The sequence below is a fragment of the Xenopus laevis genome, chromosome 1L (genome assembly GCF_017654675.1).
Source record: "Xenopus laevis strain J_2021 chromosome 1L, Xenopus_laevis_v10.1, whole genome shotgun sequence".
Classification (NCBI taxonomy): Eukaryota; Metazoa; Chordata; class Amphibia; order Anura; family Pipidae; genus Xenopus; species Xenopus laevis.
Window position 1 is genome coordinate 46,973,095 of NC_054371.1, and position 21,462 is coordinate 46,994,556.

The 21,462-nt window shown below is 40.0% G+C and overlaps 1 protein-coding gene across 6 annotated transcripts in view; it reads left to right on the plus strand.

Annotated features, from left to right (window-relative positions):
- Positions 1-1,885: 1,885 nt before the first annotated feature.
- acsl1.L (acyl-CoA synthetase long chain family member 1 protein L homeolog) overlaps positions 1,886-21,462 on the plus strand; it is a 47,366-nt gene continuing 27,789 nt past the window's right edge. For 2 of the 6 annotated variants that reach the window (XM_041589356.1, XM_018259926.2), the window contains exons 1-2: positions 1,886-2,040; positions 17,951-18,166. In XM_041589356.1, the coding sequence (XP_041445290.1) occupies positions 17,972-18,166 (195 nt within the window). In that variant the 5' untranslated portion in view covers positions 1,886-2,040; positions 17,951-17,971. 6 annotated transcript variants of the gene reach the window in all.

Below are 21,462 nucleotides of genomic sequence, written 5' to 3' on the forward strand. Positions count from 1 at the left end.
TCTGTGAAAATTTGAAAAAGGCGTATTTTCACATATATTCATTTATTTATTTAGACTTTTTTTACTGCAAATATTTTGCTATTTTTTTGGGTTACTTTTGAAGTGCCTCGTGGCTAGTTTTGGGCTGGTTTTGTAGTTGACTTTGGCTGTTTTTGAAAATTAGACCTGGCAACTCAGGTAGAGGCTGTTGGTAATCTGATTAATGTGAATGCCTTCCAGAACTCATTCTTGCCTGACTTTTAGCCTTTTTTTTAGCCACTAATGGGAAACCTCTGCCTTGTATGTTGGTATTTATCAGAACTACATACTAACTTGCCTTGTACCTGCCAGTAGCCTCCATTTCCTTTTGTTGGGCCTTGCTGTCAGGGTACAGCTGGAAGAGGGATCAGAATGCTCAGCAACAGGGAAGCCTGAAATCTGTGTGTTGCCCTTAAATTATTTAATAAGGCACGGGAGGCTCCAGATTTTACATCCTTATCATTGTGTATATCTGTCTTATTTGTACTATAATACACAAAAGCCATGAATATCTTGTAAATGATTTTTATTTATTTTTAAACGGTGAGTTCTGATGTCATCAGTTATAAATGGTGAGTAGTGATGTAATTTCTGTCACATGACTCACTGAAACTTGTGTATTATAATAAATAAAGTACCCCCAGTTGCGAAATATAAGGATATTAGAAGTTACCTCTGAGTTCCATGACCTGCATAAAAGCATGGTCATGAAACTCCTTGGTAACTTATAATATCCTTATATTTTACAAGAGGGAGTACTTTATTCACTATAGGGACAAGTGTCCCGGGCATGAAGAGGGCCCCGGCAGGGCTGCACTTCTGAAAGAGCCAGCCCCCCCTTGAGAACGCCGAAGCCGTGCGGCCATTTTTGAAGTCCCGAACAGCCGAAATGCCGAAAAGACGAACAGCTTAGGACCCTAAGCCACGAAAACAGCCAAAGCTGAACTCACGAATCGGTGAAAAGACCTGAAGCCACGAAAACAGTCGAAAATTGCAGGAAAAAGCAGCGAAAAGACCCGAAGCCACGAAAGGAGGCGAAGTTAAAGTCCTGAAGCGGCGAGTTCAATTCTACCGAACATCTATTTGTGTGTGTTTTTTTTTTAATCCCCTGGCCACCAATGTATTATTTTAATATTCTATAGGCCCCTGCCACCAATGTTTTTTTTAAAAAATATTTTTTGGGGCCCCAATTTTTTGTAACTTTGTAAGGGGGCCCTGAAACCAATGTTTTTTTTAAAAAATAAACTTGAGTATTATAATAAATAAAGTACTCCCTATTGTAAAATATAAGGATATTAGAAGTTACCTTGGAGTTCCATGGCAAAAGCATTGTCATGGAACGCCTCAGTAACTTATTATAATATCCTTATATTTTACAATAGGGGGTATTTTATTCACTATATAATTAATGAATGAATGCAGGCGGTTCCTTTGACCACTGTAGTCAAAACTGTCTATTGTATTCATAGCCGTAAAGCGTGACCGGCTCTGCTTTCTCACAAAGTTTGGTTCTACCATGCCGGCAAAAAGGGATGTTGCTCTATATCTGCTATATAATGTTACATTTCATTTTCGGTACAAATTCAAAGACAAAACGAATTAGTAATCCCAGTAGCATTCCCTCTTACAGTCACTAGCCTTAGAGGGGGATTGGAGTTAAAAATAAAGTTGAAGTTGGCGCGCTATACCCAATGGAACGTTCCAGCCAATGCGGTTGTGAGACACGCGGCACATTGAGGGGGCGGTACCTTGGGAGAGAGCGGTACAAGGCCAGGCGGGTACAGGGGGCGGGAGGATACAATGGGAGGGAGGATGTGATGGGTTATGCAGATAAGATGGGCGGGTGCAGGAGGCGGAAGGATACAATGGGAGGGAGCATGTGATGGGCTGTATAGATAAGATGGGCGTGTGCGCTGGGCGGAGCATAAGTCCAAACATACAGCACGGCCCAGCTCGCTGCTTCTGTATATAAATAGCCGGGGCCGGAATGCGCGTTGCCGTACAGTCCTGCTAAAGGGGAAGGTGAGTGTATAAGGGCTGATAAAATGATTTCTGTACATAAGCAATGGCAGCATGTGGATAATAAGGACATTTATAGGCGAGTGCTGCGCTGTCTCAGTGTTGTTGCCGCAATGTATAAAGGAGCGGCCGGGCAGTGTGTGCAGTCCGTGTGTATTGCGTGCGCCTCTGTAGCGCTTAACCCCACAGCCACAGGCCTTTGTTTATAATCATTTACTTAACGGAATCACAGTGGATGGAACGCCGTGGCGCAATTATGGTTAGTTGCAACTATCTGCGTAATATCGCTGCGATAGACGTGCTGATTGTGCGTCACTTGAGCGTTGGTCTCGGTGCAGCCATGCGGTGTGTATCAATTGCTATTCAGCCATGTGACAATGACACTTGTTATAAAGGCTGGACTCATGTGATAGCGCCTCACTACTACGCGAATTTGCGCTAATGCAACACGTCTCTCTGGTGTAAGACTCTAACACGTATAGCTGTGCCATGCATTCTTCCTCCAGGAATAGCGAGACAGTCTGGAGACTACAGCCAATGTCTGGCCTGCTGCTGTAGCCTCAGCTTTCTGTCATACTAGCATCTCGTGAACTGCAACTCCCAGCATGCACTGACAGCCTGCACAGAACTGCAGCACTTTGCAGCATGTACTGACGGCTCGCTGAACTGCAACTCTCAAGCCTGCTGCTATCCATTTACAGCTTGCTTGCAGTCATACCATAGCAGCATCTGGGTGAGTGCAAGTAGCACTTAGATCTTACTGTAAGCGCATTGGTGAGACATGACACTAAGGCATTTAATCTGTAATGAGAGGTCATACAAGTTATCTGCTGTTCAGGGAGTTAAATGGCCATATGTCTATGTATTGTACTATGGACTGCTAACCTTTGCTTTTAATCGATCTAATACAGATTCTTGATATGAGCCCACCTTTTGTGCCATTCGCAAAGGCCACAGATTGCCCATTTTCTGCATTCAACCTAGCAGCTGAGAGCAGGATAATCTCTTGTGGAAGATGCGCTAATTGCTCTGTATCTTAATGATCGGAAGAACTTGTTGCGCGTTATATTGGCGAATTGAGGAACACACACAGCGGAAGTACTAAAGAAGTAGCAACAACAGTCCGCTTCCAAATATTTTGTGAATAGACAAAGTGGCTTATGCATGACCCTTCTGTTGTTGGACCTCAGCAGCCGTAATGGGCATTGTGTGTTTTATTTAAACATTAACAAAAGGTCCACTGGTCGACCAACTCTTATGTGAAGTGTTGCTGTTTTGCCCTTATAGGCACCATCTCCGTGCTACTCCATGTGATAACCTACAGTCCTGCCGCCCAAAGACTATTATCCCCACTACTCAAATAGGCACTATCTTGACCAACTGAACCAATAATGCCACAGTCCCTTACCTTCTGAGAGCCTGTTATATGAAGGCTACTATAGACAATTATGCCCACGTCTGCTATAGGTACCATCTCTCCCTACTATACCTGCTATCCTACAGTCACTTCCCAGAGACTATTATCCCAATGCTACTATAGGCACCATCTCTCCCTACTATACCTGTTATAGCTTGTAAGTTATAAAGCTTTTTACACCTTTTTATGCTACAAATGCTGCACGGTGCCAGCTTTAAGTGGACTCTTTCTTGGTGCCTCAAAAGATTGCAAGATGGGGAAACATAATAATTGCAAAGTAGCCATATTTTTAGGCCTATAAGCTGGTCAATCTGACAGTTAGTCATGTAGTAAGTCACTGGTTTTATGAAGGGGTTTTCCTTATTGACTCCTCCTGAGTCCCGGAAAACTAAACCATAACAAAGCATCCTGTCTTCGTGGTAAATGTCTTACCCCAGTGTCATGAGATGCTCTAAATAAAGAATCCGTTTCATTTTCTCTTATGCTCTCATATCTGCTGCTTCTGCTTTTGTCTCTGTTTATGTTCCTGATGCAAGGCTGCCTGTGCTATGTTAACCCTGCTGCTGCTGGCTTTAATAGTGAGTATTGGCTACATTTTACTGTTGTCTGAGAGCTGTCACATTTGCTACATGAACACAATGTCTGACCGTTGATCGCCTATAAAATGAGTAATTATGTGTCTGTGATTGTGTATAGTGGCAGGCTAGTGTAGCAATGCAGTGCTTTGTAAAGCAGCAGTGCCATCTACAGTGCTTGGGCGCTGAAAGGTGTCTAGCTCAGGAGTCTGACATTCTTTTTAGCAGATTATTTGCAATTGGCAAGAATTCAAGATATTTGCTAATTATGGGGTAAACTAACTCTCAATCAGGTATATGTATATTTTTAAACCTCCAGTTTCTCTAATCCAGGAATAACCCCCAATATATATCTGGATGTAAGAGGAACACACGTGTTAACATTATCCTTGTCCCCTGCCTACTGCTTAGACCTTTCTGTGTAGAACATGTGTGGCTATAAATAATTTTATGATCTGGCAAGGCTTGTAGAAAATATGGTTTACTGTATCTGCATTGTTTCTGTATAGCAGGTATATATATGGCACCTGAAGGATCATTGGAACATACATATGGAAAGTGAGAATAGAAGCACTTTGAAGGGGAAAAATAACTAAAAAGGGGAACTTAATATAATCCAACAAATAATTGTTGTGTTCTCACAGATCTAAATCTCCTTGGTTAGGTGATGCTGGAAGTTTTGCCCAAGTCATTGGCCCAAATAAGGTTTGTGGCCCTCATATAGGCTGGCCAGGGATGCTGGGAGCTGTATATGAAACGACCTGGTTTGTGACGAGTTTGTTAGGAGAGGTGTGCTTTCTGTTGTGGTTCCTATGGAAATGCTAGGCTGTTGGTTATGTTGTCGTTGAGCAACAGAAGTGCCTCATGGAAAAACAATTGCATTTCAAAGTAACAACAGAAGTGGTAGCAGTTTGTTTTTCTGCAACTTGCCTCACTAATGTTTTGTATCACATCTGATGGTGTGAGTGACCTGCTAGAGGTATAATATGGTGTCTCTTACTACATCAGTTGCATGACCCATCAAAGTGATATACTGTGCCAAGACAATCACTTTCCTATTATTCCCATTGCCTTGGTAAACCGTGGGTACATTTTAGTGGCCAAATGAAAGTCCAGATGAGGCTCTTTACCTGTTGCACTGCTCTAACCTGCAACTTCATATATGGACTCTGCAGTTTAATAGGAGCTGCAGCATTAGGAGAATATCTGGTTGCATGTCATTTGGTGACCCATAGTGCATTGCTCATGCTACTCCAAAGCAAGGACATCTGCTAGAGCAGTGAATTAAGCAGTGATTATATGTGGACTGATTGTGTGATGACCATGTGGTCTGTGACTTTGATCCTTTTAGCCTGATAAGTAGATACAAAGTCCAAGGAGACCTGGTATCTTCTTACTCCTTCTCTAGCAAGAGGTGATAACCGGTCTCGGTGCAGGGTTCCTTGGCAGCCACTTCTAATACAAGGTTAGTTGCATCTGACACACTGGATATGCTTTTCAATTCGTTGTGTAATGTATCCCATGCATGGGCAATGTTTATCTGGGAGTGTAATCTATGAGCAATTAACTGTTTTGCAGGTCCCTGTACACTGGAATCACATATTAGGTTTATGCAGGGGGAACAACAACAACACCGCAACTGTGCATCCAAAATTTGGACATATCCAATTCAGACAGGGCAATCCTGAGAACCAATCTGGTGCTTCTTTTTTTGGGTTCCCTGTAGTTTTATGCTCAGCTTGCTTTTCGGTGGTGCTGAATTTTAAATTGAATTGAGCAGTTGTAGCTGGATTTTTATTAAAAAAAATAAAAAAGAGAATGCACAGCATTGTACATTTTTGTTTTTAAATGCACAATCGATAATTCGATTCATGTTATGTTTTGTCCATGAGCAAAAGTCCCTCACCTTATGATCAGTCTCCACTTTCAACGCATAAGGTTATAATTCCATAAAAACATCTTCTATGGGGGTTTAGATTATACTCAACAGCAGATCTTTACCCAAATATAACCCTACATCTTCTACTTCAATTCAATATTGCCATGCCACTGTCAACCCATTAGGGTAAGGCTAGACGAGGAGATTCGGGGAGATTTTGTCGCCTGGCGACTTATCGCCATGTCTTTTGCGCGACGATCTCCCCGAACTGCCTCAGTGTCTCTTCCCGATAGGCTACAGCTATAAGCGCAGGCGATGTTGTGCTGTAGCCTATGGGGAAAAGACGCTGAGGCAGTTCGGGGAGATAGTTGCGCAAAAGACGTAGTGATAAGTCGACAGGCGACAAAATCTCCTCGTCTGGCCTTACCCTTAAAGGGAACGTCAAACATAATTCTAAGCAATATACATTCATTACAATTTCCTATGGGTTTTTAGGTTATTTGTATATGCATTGCTTTTAAAAGCGGAGTTTGTCTGAACCATCAGGGCAGAGGATAGAAAGGGACAGTTGATACAAGGCATGTAGGACAAGGCAGCTGATTAATAGACTTAAGCTGGCCATAGACGCAAAGATCCGATCGTACGAATCCTCGATTATGTACGATTTTCGACCTTGTGTGGAGAGTCCCGACATTTTTTGTCCCACGGAGATTGGGCGTTTGGTCGATCGGGCAGGTTAAAAGATTACTGTCGGCTGCCGATAATTTCTCTGCATGTATTGCCGATCGGAAGATTTTCAGTGGGGGACTGTCACCTGCTTTGTCGGACATAACTTTCGTACGATTGCTGTCAGGGGCAGAACATCGGCTGATCTGTTCTTTTACTACTTTATTTGATCGGAATGGTTAGTGGCAGGTCGGGAGATGGGGGAAGTCTTCGAACGATCGGATCTTTGCATCTATGGTCAGCTTAAGGCTTTTGCAACATTGTTTGAAGTAACAACCAGGAGAAGCAAAGGCTGATTTCAGTAGCCATTGTTTTTACAAATAACATTAAAAGCACTGAACATTTTTAATTAGCGTAAATTGGAAAGTTGTTTAGAATTGTTTTCTTTTATTAGGCAAATTTTTATTTTGAGTGGTGAAGATTATCTTCCCAAGGTGTGCTTGTTACCTTGGGGTACTCAACACTTCTGTTTATTGTATGAGACACTTGCTGAATACATATCTTAAACGGATCACATTTTTCTTCAGCAAGTATTTAGAGTATCCAAAATTACTTGTAAATAATATTACCACTATGGAGAAAAACACACTTGATTACCTTTCGCATTTTATCACACAGAAGTACTGGGTTATCTGAGTAGTGCCAAACTGTGAAACACAGTCTGCCATAAGTGTTTCCAGTGCTTTTCTATTCAAAGCTATGACAAGCATTCAGGATTTTCAGCACTGTGGTTCCCCTTGAGCACTCTGCTTGTGTTCAAATACCAAGTGTACCAGGAAAACTGATACAGTGGCCAGGTATGAAAAAACAGTGCAAATGGAATCATGTAAATGATGTACTGGTATGGGATCAGTTATCCAGAAACCCAATATTAAGAAAGCTCTTAATTACTGAAAGGCCATCTCCCTTGTACTTTATCCAAACTAAGATATAATTAATCCTTATTGGAAGAAAAACCAGCCTATTGGGTTTATTTAATGTTGACATGATTTTCTAGTCGACTTTAGGTATGAAGAACCAAATTACGGAATTATGCCTTATTCCGGAAACCCCAGGTCCTGAGCATTCTGGGTAACGGGTACTGTACCTGTATTAAAGTCAATAATAGTGCCACACTCACACTAAACCGCTTGTTGAAGTGTTGGGTGCACGGCTGTGTTCCTCTCTGCAAAGGTAAATTCCCACAGTATAACATAAAATCCAGCAGCACTCCGATAAGTGAATCAAATATTTATTCGTGCCACTAGCCAAGCGACGTTTCGGGCTATTCCATCCCTTTATCAAGCCAAGTGAACAGTGTAACAACCAAGCGTAAATATTTGGTTTAGGGGGGGAGGGGTTACAACACACTCCCCTCTCCCAATTGGGACTCAATTCCCAGCTTTCCCAGTGATACCAACTGTGTAAAGTTCATTATAGTGAAGAAATACATTAAAGTGAATCGTTTAAAACATTTGTGTAAAATTCTACATAATTCCTTGGGATTTGGTAGTCAACCCATAATCCATATGTTTTGTGATTGTGTTACATTGGTACAAATTTTTTAGACGTTTGGATTGAAAAAGACAATACTCTGTTCAAGACAGATTTATACAAAAAAGAGACTGATCGTAATAGTTTATTACATTACAATAGTTTCCATCCTTGCACACTGAGAATCACCTTACCCAAAACACAATTCATGAGAGTGAAACGGATTGTTTCCGATACGTACAATGAAACTGAGCGATTAGAAGAGATGAAAGATTTCTACAGAGAGGTTATCGAAAAGCCCTCCTTAACTCTTGTAGACAAGAAGTAAAGGATATTCCAAAAAATGAACTGGATCAAACACAGAGAGAGAGAGAGAGAGAGAGAGAGAGAGAAAGAGAAAAGACACTAATAGACTTGCTTTTGTGAGTACATTTTCTGTAGCCAGTAATAATTCACGCAAGATCATCCAGAAACACTGGCACATTCTACAGACCTGTGCCCCACATGTACCAAGCTTTGTGGAAGTACCCCTTATAGCATATCAAAGAGGAAGGAACTTTAGAGATACACTGATAAAAGCAGATATAGCAACAAAAGGGACACAACGATTTTTGGGAACTCCCAAAATGGGGATTTTCCCTTGTCTCAATTGTGCAAACTGTAACAAAATTACAAAGGGACAAACATTCACACACCCATATACGGGACAGAGGATTAACATCAAAACATTTTTCACATGTGATTCAACCTGTGATATATCTAATTAAATGCCCATGTGGATTAGCATACGTTGGCGAGACAACACAAAAAGTGAAGGATCGAATTAAACAACATAAATCCAATATTCGTTGTAACTATACACACCTACCAATACCTGCAAACTTTGCAGAAGCAAGACGCCCAGTGAGCCAATTGAGATATGAAGTTAGGTCCATTAAGACGTGGAGGAGAGCGTGCAATTGCTCAAAAAATTGGAAATGAAATGGATATACCCCTGAAATGTTTGAGTTGGTCATTCCAAAGAATCGTGCTGAATGTGTAACAATTACTGTTTCAATTTGAATCTTTTATTATACCTAGTGATATGTATTTAATAATAATATTTATATTTTCACCTTTTTAGAATTCTACTACTGCTATCCTGGGATTTGCTGGTGTCCAGACAACTGTAGATATCTTGTATCCCAGACATTTGTGAGTGATTCATAACAATAGAAACAGAATTTGATGTTTTAAAATATTTTATAACACTATTTATACACAATATTTGTAAACAATGTAACAGAATCACAAAACATATGGATTATGGGTTGACTACCAAATCCCAAGGAATTATGTAGAATTTTACACAAATGTTTTAAACATTTTAAATGTTTCACTTTAATTATTTTCACTATAATGAACTTTACACAGTTGGTATCACTGGGAATGCTGGGAATTGAGTCCCAATTTGGAGAGGGGAGTGTGTTGTAACCCCTCCCCCCTAAACCAAATATTTATGCTTGGTTGTTACACTGTTCACTTGGCTTGATAAAGGGCTGGAATAGCCCGAAACGTCGCTTGGCTAGTGCCACGAATAAATATTTGATTCACTTATCGGAGTGCTGCTGCTGGATTTTATGTTATACTGTGTGTCCTGTACCTGTATTACAATAAGTAATTCAGGTAAACACTCATTAACTGCATATGGTGTGTAATCCATGTACACTGGGCTTTACTTACAGTAAAGGTGGCCATACACGAGCCGATAAAAGCTGCCGACAGACCGAGTCAGCAGCTTATTGGCCCGTGTATGGGGCCCCCCGACGGGCTTCCCTGATCCCTCGATCGGAAGGGACTAAAAATCCCGTCGGATCGCGGCCGCATCTGTTCGTTGATGCGGTCCCGATCCGACCGCCCGGCCCACGATCGGATCAGCCCGATATTGCCCACCTCAAGGTGGGCATATCGGGGGGGGGGGCGATCCACTCGTTTGGCGACATTGCCAAACGAGCGGATCTCTCCATGTATGGCCACCTTTACTCAAACACCAATTGCTAGCAGGAAGAAGCCTTGTTTCTTGTTGCAGAAAGAATAGCAATCATAGAATCTTAAAAATGTAAACGATGAGAAAGCCGTATAGGAAAATGATCAATTTAGATTTTGGGCTTGTCTTCCTGGTCGACTTGGTTGCTGATTTGGATTTCAGCCCTGTATGAGGAAAGCTCATGCATGGGGAAATATTATGGTCTGTCCTTGTGTGACTGCTCAGGGTGTGATCATGTGTAAATTGGATATTTTCACTGGTCCACCAATCACTTACTGTTGATGTGTGTCTCTTAGGGTAATGGCACGTTACATCAACAAATCACTTAAAGTTCAAGTAGCAATTAGATCTATCACCTGGTGTGATTAAATAAAGGGAACTGACTTACGTCAGAGCAAGTGACAGTGTTAATCAAGATAAAAAAAGATATCCCCTTAATTAATTGTACTTAATTAATTTTTATCTTGATTAACATCAACAAATCACTTGTAAAACTTGTCATGGTGATAATTTGTTGCTTTTGGAAAGTTGGTAAGAATAACCTTTTCTTTAGTGTTTTAGACAATTTATCTGTTATTGCCAACCAAAAGCATTGATTATATATATATCAATGCTTTTGGTTGGCTATAACAGATAAATTGTCCTGAGAAACGTTTTCACCTTTAGGGCTCTTACACACGGCCGTTCCGACCTGCGCTCCCCTGCGTTCCGTTTTTTGGTGTTCAGCCGCAGGGGAGCGCAGGAATAGACGCAAGTCATTATTTGAAATGGGGCTGTACTCACTCAGGCGCGTGTAGGCGCCGAACGCAGGTTCAGACGCAACATGCTGCATTTTTCCTGCGTTCGGCGCCTACACGCGCCTGAGTGAGTACAGCCCCATTTCAAATAATGACTTGCGTCTATTCCTGCGCTCCCCTGCGGCTGGACGCCAAAAAACGGAACGCAGGGGAGCGCAGGTCGGAACGGCCGTGTGTAAGAGCCCTTAGATTACCTTTAGCTTTGTAGTCTGTAGCTCTCCAGTTTGTGATTTCAGCAAGCTGGTTGCTAGGGTCCAAATTACCCTAGCAACTATACATTGATTTGAATAAGGGACAGGAATATGAAAAATAGGAAAGGGCCTGAATGGAAAGATGAGTAATAAAAAAGTAGCAATAACAATATATTTGTAGACAAAGGCAAATAATTGAAAAAACTATAAAAAAAATTTTTACTGCTTGGTATGGATGTAAAAGAACTGCAGTTTTTTTAAATCCCCTTCCACATGCTGGTGTTACAGGTGTTCTTCTGCACACATCACACACGAGATAAGAAATATTGGTTCAGTTCTCTTCTAACCCACATTTGTTTTAATTCTGTTTAGTTTAATAATTCTTTCATTGTTTATATTCCCCATATAAGTGTCTGTATTTCACATCTTTCTATCAGCAGAGTTAGCACCTAACATCATAGCAGAAATGCACTTTGCTTCTTAGCATGGCCTGATAGATAAAAAATGCATTTTAAAGCTCCTTTTGTTGCAGTAGATAGGCACTTATCAATAGGGATGTAACGAATCCACTATTTTGGATTTGGCTGAGCCCCCCCAATTGGCTGAATACCGAACCAAATCCTAATTTGCATATGCAAATTAGGGGTGGGAAGGGGAAAACATTTTTACTTCCTTGTTTTGTGACAAAAAGTCACGCAATTTCCCTCCCTGCCCCTAATTTTGCATATGCAAATTCAGATTTGGTTCGGCCATGAAGAAGGATTCAGCCGAATCGGAATCCTGCTGAAAAAGGCAGCATGCTGGCCGAATCCTGAACTGAATCCTGGATTCGGTGCATCCCTAGTTATCAATGATGTTGATCCTTTGCTAGCGCATTGCTAGTGTATTGTAGAATCCTGTGTGATGAATTGAGGGAAAACATCAAATGGAGATGCTATGTGACGCTTTTTGTGTGTGTGTGTGTGGGGGGGGGTGTGGGTCTGCTAGTGGACACAGTGGACATTTATTTTTGGGCTTAGGCCAAAACTGGGCATCAGGTTTAAATGGGTTGTTCACCTTTAAATTAACTTTCAGTATGATGTAGAGAGTGATATTGTGAGATGATTTACAATTGGCTTCCATTCTTTATTATTTGTGGTTTTTCAGTAACTTAGGTTTTTATTCAGCAGCTCTTTATTGCAGTTTCTGTAATCTGATTGCTAGGTCATTACCCTGGATTGATTTGATTAAGAGACTGGAATATGACTAGGCGAGGGCCTGAATAAAAAGATGAGGTAATAAAAAGTAGCAATAAATTTGTAGCCTTACAGAGCATTTGTTTTTAGATGGGGTCAGTGACCCCCATTTGAAAGCTGGAAAGAGTCAGAAGAAAAAGCAAATAATAAAAAAAAAAAAAAAATGAAAGAAATAATGAAGACCAATTGAAATATTGCTTAGACTTTGCCATTCTAAAACATTGTAAAAGTTAATTTGAAGGTGAACCATCCCTTTAACTGTCCCTTAGCAGCTGTGTCCCCCAGGAGACATTGCAGGTACTTTTATGCAGTCCTTTGGCATATTGTGAAAAAGTGGCTGCTGTTCTGGTATTTCTTTAGCTACTATTCATCTTTCCACAGCAGAACGTTATTTAGTCTTATGGGTGTTTGCAGCCATATTCATCTATATGAAATACCGGCGAAGAATGTCAGAAAATTCATTTTAGGGATGCACCGAATCCACTATTTTGGATTCGGCTGAACCACGAATCTTTTGCAAAAGATTTGCCTGAATACCGAATCCAAATCCTAATTTGCATATGCAAACTAGGGGTGCAAAGGGGAAAACATTTTTTACTTCCTTGTTTTGTAACAGTCACACAATTTTCCTCCCGCCCCTAATTTGCATATGCAAATTTAGATTCGAGTTTGCCGGCTAAAAGGATTTGGACAAATCCTTGATTCTGTGCATCCCTAATTAATTTGTGCCTTATTTATGTTGATGCCTTATTTATGTTGATACTTTGATTGCAAAGTCTCTGTTGCATGTGTCGTGGGGGAACTTAAGGTGGTTTAAAGATATATTGACTCTAAAGCTAGAAGGTTTCTTTTCCTTTACCTATGGCATTACTGCCAGACTCTTGTACCATAGATTATGCTTGAGACTTGGAACAGATCTTTGCATTTGAGCTGCAAACGAATGAGTATACCTAGACAACAAGTGATTATCTGCTCTGTCCTTTGATAATGCCTTGTAAGCCTTAAGATTCTCAATCTTTCAACCACCTGTCACAAATTGTGTTTGTATGCAAGTGGATGGCACCAATATAAATAACATATGGCAACAGCTGAAACATTTTATTTTTGTTTTTGATGTGCAAGTTTTATGTGCTATTAGTGTATGGGCATGTGGATGCTATTGCATTACCAGCATTTGATTTAGGTATGAACAGACAGTGGGCCATATTGTTTATATAGTATTTGAAACATGTGGGTGTTATTCATTCATATTGTGCACATCATCGTGGCTCTCTTGCCTGTATAGTATGTGTGGATGCAAGATGCTAGGAAGCTGTGAGCCCAAGTGCTTTAGATCATTCATCTGGTGATGATCAAGGCGCTTGATTCCTGCCACTGAGCTCCAAAAGCTTGGCATTTCAGCGTATTAATTTCCATTGACTGCAATCGGAAATGCTGTGATTTAGCCTTTGATTTGTGATGTCCAGCTGGTCAGATGACCAGCTGGTCAGATGCTGGGGGCTACTTGCTGTTGCCTTTTGATCCCTGATCATCATTATATGATAGATATTTGCTGGATGGTAAGAAAGGAAACTTCCAATATACATATTTCTTTATTGGTTTGTGCAAAGTTTAAATGTTGGTGTGTAAGTAAGCATCGATGCAAAGTGCTTAATGGGCTCATAGACTAGTGAAAGCGAGCCTGGCATTCTACAGCCTTGCTTGGTGCGCGTGTGTGTACATATGTAGGCAGGGAAGCAGAATAAGCGCACAAGAGTCTTGTCACATTTGCCTGAGTGTTGGCCTATAGTTGGAACAAATAGTTTGTTTCATGAATGTTGCACGCTTTACAATGATCTTCATTGTTCTGCCCTTACTGGGGTGAGCGTTGCACAGTCAGGAGATCGGAGGCTTTCTGCAAATGAAACTGCACTGAATGAATGTAGAAAATGTTAAATGCATACCCACGGTATTTGGCTTTGCCCAACCACATGGTGTGATGTATGTGTGACACAATCTCATGGCAGTGCTTGGAGCTTGCTGTGTATCCCAAATTACAGCCCCTACTGCCACTATCGGCCTCTTGACAGTTTCAACAACAGATAGCTGGGGATTCATCATGTACATGGGACAAATAAGAAGAAACATTTGCAACCTTATTTATCCAGCGTTATGACCAGTTCCAGAGCTACTCACATTAAGGAGCATGGGTGCACCATCTGTACCTTATTCATAAATGCAAAACATATCCGCACAGTGTCTTCTTCACATGTAATTTGTCTATGGAGGTGGATGAGGGAGAATACGTTCTCTTTACCCAACTGATAATAAGCAGTTATGTCAGGTGGCTACACATGTAGGCCCTTGTCTGTTATTCTAGGTGCCACCAATAGACAAACGCCCTGTTGAATATTCTTGTTGCTGAGCAGATGTAATGTACAGGGCTCCCACCTTGGCTGTGTGTGCTAAATAAATACTCCCCTCCATTGCCCACAATGATTAAAGCACGAATATAGGACCACTATTTTTATCATGCAAGCAATGATGTGTTCAGTACAAAATGTTGTACAGGCATGGGACCTGTTATCCTGAATGCTTGGGACCTGGAGTTATCTGAATAAGGGATCTTTCTGTAATTGGATCTCTGTACTTTGTCTACTAAAAAAATACTGTAAACATTAATATAATTAATTAATAATTATATATAAAAGTGTGTGTGGTGTGTGTGTGTGTATATATATATATATATATATATATATATATATATATATATATATATATATATATATATATATATATATATATATATATATATATATATATATATATATATATATATATATATATATATATATATATATATATATATATATATATATATATATATATACCACCAACATGTTATGGCTTGCTGTTATTCACCATTTGTATCCATTGCTTGCAATATTATCTCCATTATATAGTTTATGTGGGAAAGAGCCCATGCAGACAGACGGGGAAACTCTTTTTGCTCCTGTTAGGAGATGGCTTGTCCCAGTATTCAGCCTTTATTATCAGTGGTTATAAGGGTTTTCTATGCTTTTGTCGGTATGTGTTTGACCACTGTAGTAAAGCAAGTGTTAACTATGTTCATGTTTCCTAGTGTTATATTTAGATATGTGAACGGTAGCCTTGTAAATTGTGAATATATTTTTCCATATCTACCCATGTAAAATTTGCTTGTGTACTAAGCAAGGCTGAAGGGCAGGATCATTACCTTGATATTGCCACCAAGGTGATATCTCGGCATTGTCACATTCCTTTCCCAGCACAAGTATCTCTTTAACCCTCCAAGTGCTAGTTTCCTAACTAGAGAAGAGCTGCTCAAATATTTGCCGTAGTGCTCATAAAGATGGCAAAGGTCAACTTGTATCCCTTTAATAAAATATAGGGGTCACGCTGTGGTTAAATGAGTAAAAAGATTGCTTGTGTTCCTGTGGAGTGCCACTTGTACCCACTAAGAGTTAATATGATCATTTGGCATAAAGATTCCTGTGTCTGTGAATGAAGATCTGTCTCTGCCAGTCATCTGCTTGTTCTCTTACAATATTGGAGTAAATTGTGAGTGATGCCAGCCTCTCCATGTGGGGTGACTCTCTCCAGACCGACGTGCTATTGGCCTCTAGCCGCTCCGTTACCTTTTCCCTACTAAGCGTTAAGTAGCTGCCCCTCACATGTGACTTCTGTCCTCGGAGACCTTGGCTGTAAAGTGCAGCAGCTGACGAGAGTGCATTTATTACTGCAGGGTGTTAGTGTCCGTCAGCTGGGAGCAGAACATAGTGGGTGAGTTTGCCTTCCCTCTGTACATTTCATCTGAATGTGCCCTTTTGGCCTTTGTGCTGCAACTAATTTACAGAATTATTTGGTTTATCTGCATGTAGCTATATATCAGTGCGCTGGGCTAGTAGAACATTACCTGAGCTGTTACTGTGTTTGTTACTTTGTAGGCTGGGAGAATATTTTCTTTCATTCAAGCCAGCATATCTAGTTAATAGTAGAGCTTGGGAGTTGTATTTCAGCAATAGCCGGGTATCTAATCTAAGTAGTGTTTGATTTACACTTTTGCTGTATATGTCACTTGTGTTTCACTGAAAGGTGAGCATTCAACAATCTAAACCTAAATCTTAAAATAGTTGATAGGACATGTCCATTAGGTGGTGCTATAGTCACATTTTATCACACTGTTTTGTAACATTTATAAAGTAAAATCCTGCCCAGTTTGTAAATGTAATCCGCTGTTTAGATAATCACTTGGGAGGATAGTAATCGTGTACAGACATGGGATCTGCCTGCGCAGAGATGTTTTGGTGTAGTAGTAGTATCATCTATTCAGTTCAGAATTGCAGTTTTATAGCTCTAACCCATGGAATAAATATCATCCTTCTATAAATGATGTCCACCAAAAAATTGGCAGCTTCAGTGGAGTGAATATTTGTTTTCTACTAATATTCTATGAATCTAGGTCATTTTTTTTTTTTTTTTTTTTTTGTCCTGGCCCAACTGACCTCGGCTTATAGAATATTAATAAGAAACAGACGAGCTACACCTAAATAATTTGCATCACAATCCTGCACAAGTCAATTAGTGAGCATGATTCTGTGTGTCCCCTGTGCACTGAACTAAAACTCCCCCCAATCTTAAGTAATTTTGTTTCTGGTAGTTGCTGAAGTAAGAGCCACAGGTTGCGCATTATATTCAGAATAAGTTGCCACGGTGAATGGGCACTGATTCTTTGGATCCATTTGGAGCTCAGAGAGCTGAATATGTATAGTCTGTGTTGTATTTACTATGTTTGAGTGAGTGTGTATGAGGGGGCTGGTTTTGACCTGTGTGACCAAAGGTAAACAAATGGTGTACAAATTTGTACAGTTGTGGGATCCGTTACCCGGAAACCTGTTATACAGAAAGTTCCAAATTACAAAAAAGCCGTCTTCCATCGACTCCATTTTATCCAAATAATCCAAATTTTTAAAAATTATTTTCTTTTTCTCTTTAAAAATAAAACGGTATATTGTACTTGATCCCAGCTAAGAAATAATCCTTATTGGAAGCAAAACCAGCCTATTTGGTGTATTTAATATTTACATGATTCTCTAGTAGACTTAAGGTATGTAGATCGAAAGATCTGTTATCTGGAAAACCCCAGGTCCCTAGCATTCTGGATACCTGTATCTGTTTGTTCTGTATATATATTATAGGCCTGTCTGCCATTGCTTTAACCCGGGTCTGCCTGGTGGTTAGGGTATGGATTGATTTCCCTGTGGATGAGGCCTATAGCAGCGTAGGCATAAAGATGTGAAGGCCAATTATTCCCATTACATGTCCTGCGATCTGTATACACACAAATGGCACTTCCTTTAGGAGAAATGTAACAAAGTGGGATACATCTCCATGGTGCACTGACCTCAACTTACAATTGAGTTGCAGTTCAGCAATAGCTAGAGGGCTGCAGGTTATACAATACATCTTTGGTATGTTTTATCTTTATTTTTTCCCCCGGGGGTTTAAGTGATTGACGTTCCTGCAAATGAAGCAGCTCAGTTCTTTCTCTTCCTTGTTTATGCCCCACCCTCCAGGCTTAAAGGACAGACGTAATCATGCAGGCACACGAGATCCTCAGAAACCTCAGAATACCAGAGCTCGGGGATGTGCGACAGTATGTGCGGACTCTGCCCACTAACACCTTGATGGGCTTTGGTGCCTTTGCAGCTCTTACAACTTATTGGTATGCGACGAGACCCAAGGCTCTAAAACCACCGTGTGACTTGGCCATGCAGTCTGTGGAGACACAGGTAAGAACCCAAATGTGCAACTGTCAGCTCTGTTTAACTGTTATGCTCCATCACCCCCGTTCTGTACCTGACAAAGTTTGCAAGCACAGTGTATTCTGCTTTTTAGGCTAATAGAACAGAATTTGCATTCTTAATGCAATGAACAGAATGATTTTTAACAAAATGATTATGCAGGTGATTAGTGAGTTACTTATTGGAATTTATTCACAATACTTTGATCCCCCTCAGTCTTAAATCTTCTTTTATACAAAAGTTTCATTAACTGCCACAGTCTCTCTGGCCAGCAGCCATCTAACAAACTCAAATGGCATGTCCTCTGCTTGTAATGAAGCAGGGCCAGAATGATATGGAACAGATCCCAGCGCTGATCAACAGAACTGAACCTGAGGGATGCTGGGAGTTGTAGTTAAGAAAGATTGTGCATCAGTAGTGTTCTTCTTGGAGCATTGGTTACACACATTTAAAGCAACTTTTCAATTGGCCTTCATTGTTTCTTGTTTTTTAAAAATTTGCCTTCTTCTTCGGCCTCTTTCCAGCTTTCAAATGGGAGTCACTGACCCAATCTAAAAAACAAATGCTCTATAAAGTTACAAATGTTTTTATTGTTGCTACTTTTTATTACTCCACTTTCTATTCGTGCCACTCCTATTCACATTCCAGTCTCTTATTTAAATCCGTGCTTGGTTACTAGGGTAAATTGTACCTTAGCAATCAGATTGCTGAAATTGCAAACTGGAGAGATGCTGAATAAAAATCAAATTAACTACAAAACCACGAATAATAAAACATGAAAACCAATTGCAGAACATCCCTCTCTACATCATACTAACAGTTCATTTAAAGGTGAACAACCCCTTAGTTTAACTCTCTGTACTATTTTTGCATAGCAATATGCTAAAATCTTTTGCCTAAGTGAATATTTAAATTAAGCAATTGGGGAACCATTCACCCCCCCCACCAAAAAAAAAAAAAAATTGTTGACAAGTTTGTCTTTACAAAAGAATGTCACTCCACTTTACTTTTAGTATGTTATTGAGCAACCTATTCTAAGCTACCTGTAAATTGCCTTTAATTATAATGTATAGTTTTGAATTCTGAACTAGCCGGTTTCCCCAATCAACTGAAAAACCTTTGTGGTTGCTGCAGCCACTATTCCTGGCAATTAAAGCACACAGACTGAGGGCACTGTTTTATTTTTATTTTTGTATTGCTTATCTGACTTTCAAACAAATATCTGGTGGTCAGGGTAACTAAACACCAGCAACCAGGTAGCAGTTGTGATGCCAACCCTTAAAGCTGCAGAAAAAAAACAAATGTAAATATAAAAAAAGCCACACAAATATGGTCTTATTATATACTTGTCTGTATCATATTTCATGTTTTTTTTTTTTTTTAAAGATGAATAATCCCTATAATTTAGGTCCAGAAATTAGGATAATGTCTATTTAACTTTTTAAAAGTTTACGAAGGTTTGTGATTTAAAAACAGTACATGGATATGTTTGTCATGCTTATCGTGAGTCCTGGATAACCTTCCAGACTACAAAAGCAATCTGGACAAATTTGCACCTGGGCAGTAACTCGTGACAACCAATCAAAAAAATAAATAAATAAAAAGCCAGTCACTGGTTGCTATGGGTTACTGCCCAGGTTAACATTTGCCTATTGTTTATAAATGAGCCCCACTGTCTGTGCAAATAACTGCTGCAAATAAAGCTGCAAAATGTTGAAATCTCTTCGCGTTGTTCAGTTAATGTGAAGTGGATCAAATTTTACCTCTTGGCCATCTCCCATTCCGGAGAAAATTTAGGTGCCATACTTTACTGCAGCTGTATGAGTGTACAGAACTTTAGGACACAGACTCTTAATTATATCTAGTGTAAAGGCCAGGCACCAATACTTCATGGAAGACTGCTGTTGATGGGGTTTAACATTTTTTTGGTCACTCGATTTTTGGAGCTACTAAAGCCAGAATATCCAAACATAACTCTACTAATTGGGCTGCCACCTGGCCAGTATTTTACCGGCCTGGCCGATATAAAAATGATCCTTTCCAATGTTATTATTAATAGGGAAGAGAGATAAAAATATAGGAAGTAGGGATGCACCGAATCCTCTATTTTGGATTTGGACGAACCTCCGAATCCCTCACAAAAGATTTGGCCGAATACCGAACCGAATCGGCAAGAATCTGAATTCTGCTGAAAGACTGAATCCTGGATTCGGTGCATCCCTAATAGGAAGGTTGATTTTTATATTTTTTTTGCCAGAAAAAGTGGCAACCCTAAGCACGAATGAGCAGTGCATAGAAAACACAGTAACCCAACCTGCGCTACATGGTTACGTGGTATAGATATCCATGTGTGTGTGTGTGTGTGTGTATGTACCTGATTTAGAGCCCTAATTTACAAAAACAATTTTATGTTGGCAAAGTTTCTTGGTAACCCCTAACCACCACCACCTAAAAGAAGAAAAAGAGGTAAAAAGAATGATTTTATGTGGAGACATTTGGTCCAGTTAAGCAACAAAGTCAGGTGAGACGGATCATAAGACAAATGAAGGCTCCTTATTCTAAAGGCAAATGCCATTATGCAACCCACACCAGTCCTGCTGAACAGGTTGCTCCACCATGTTGCAAGCTTAATGCAATAATGTGCAGTGCTGCTCGATGTAATTAAATCTGTAATAGATCTGTACTTTAATAATACTAATTGTCAGGCATGGTGTGGCTATTAGGGAAGGGTGGTACAAAACAAGATGTTTGTGATGCTCAAAACAGAGTTCTCGTCAGTAAAATAGCCGATATTTGAATATAGTTTATCATGCCTGTCTGTTTGTACAGGAACCTGAAAAAAAAAATGCTTTTGCTGCCAATGGTGTATATTACCTATAAATCCTATTAAATAAATTAGGTTTTTGCACTTGGACTGATGCTTATAATCCTTTGCAAGCCATGCATAGGTGAACTCTGTCCTTCTTCAAGCAAATAGTTTCATGTACCCAAGTTAATAAAAGACTAAATCAATAATAAAAATGCCTCCTGCTGATCCCTGCATTTCCTAGCCAATGGGGAAACTGTGACATTTTGTACTCTCCTCAGAGGCTTGACCACTGGCATTAACCATTACCATCCTGAATGCACAATTGTACCCGTTTCACTATGTCGTAAATATTACTACCATTATGGAATGATGCTAAATAAACTGGGATCTATGCACCCAAAGCTTAAAATACATGCTATGTGGGATGGTCGAATGTTAATAAAATGTATTCATTATACTGTATTTTTTTGTTTTG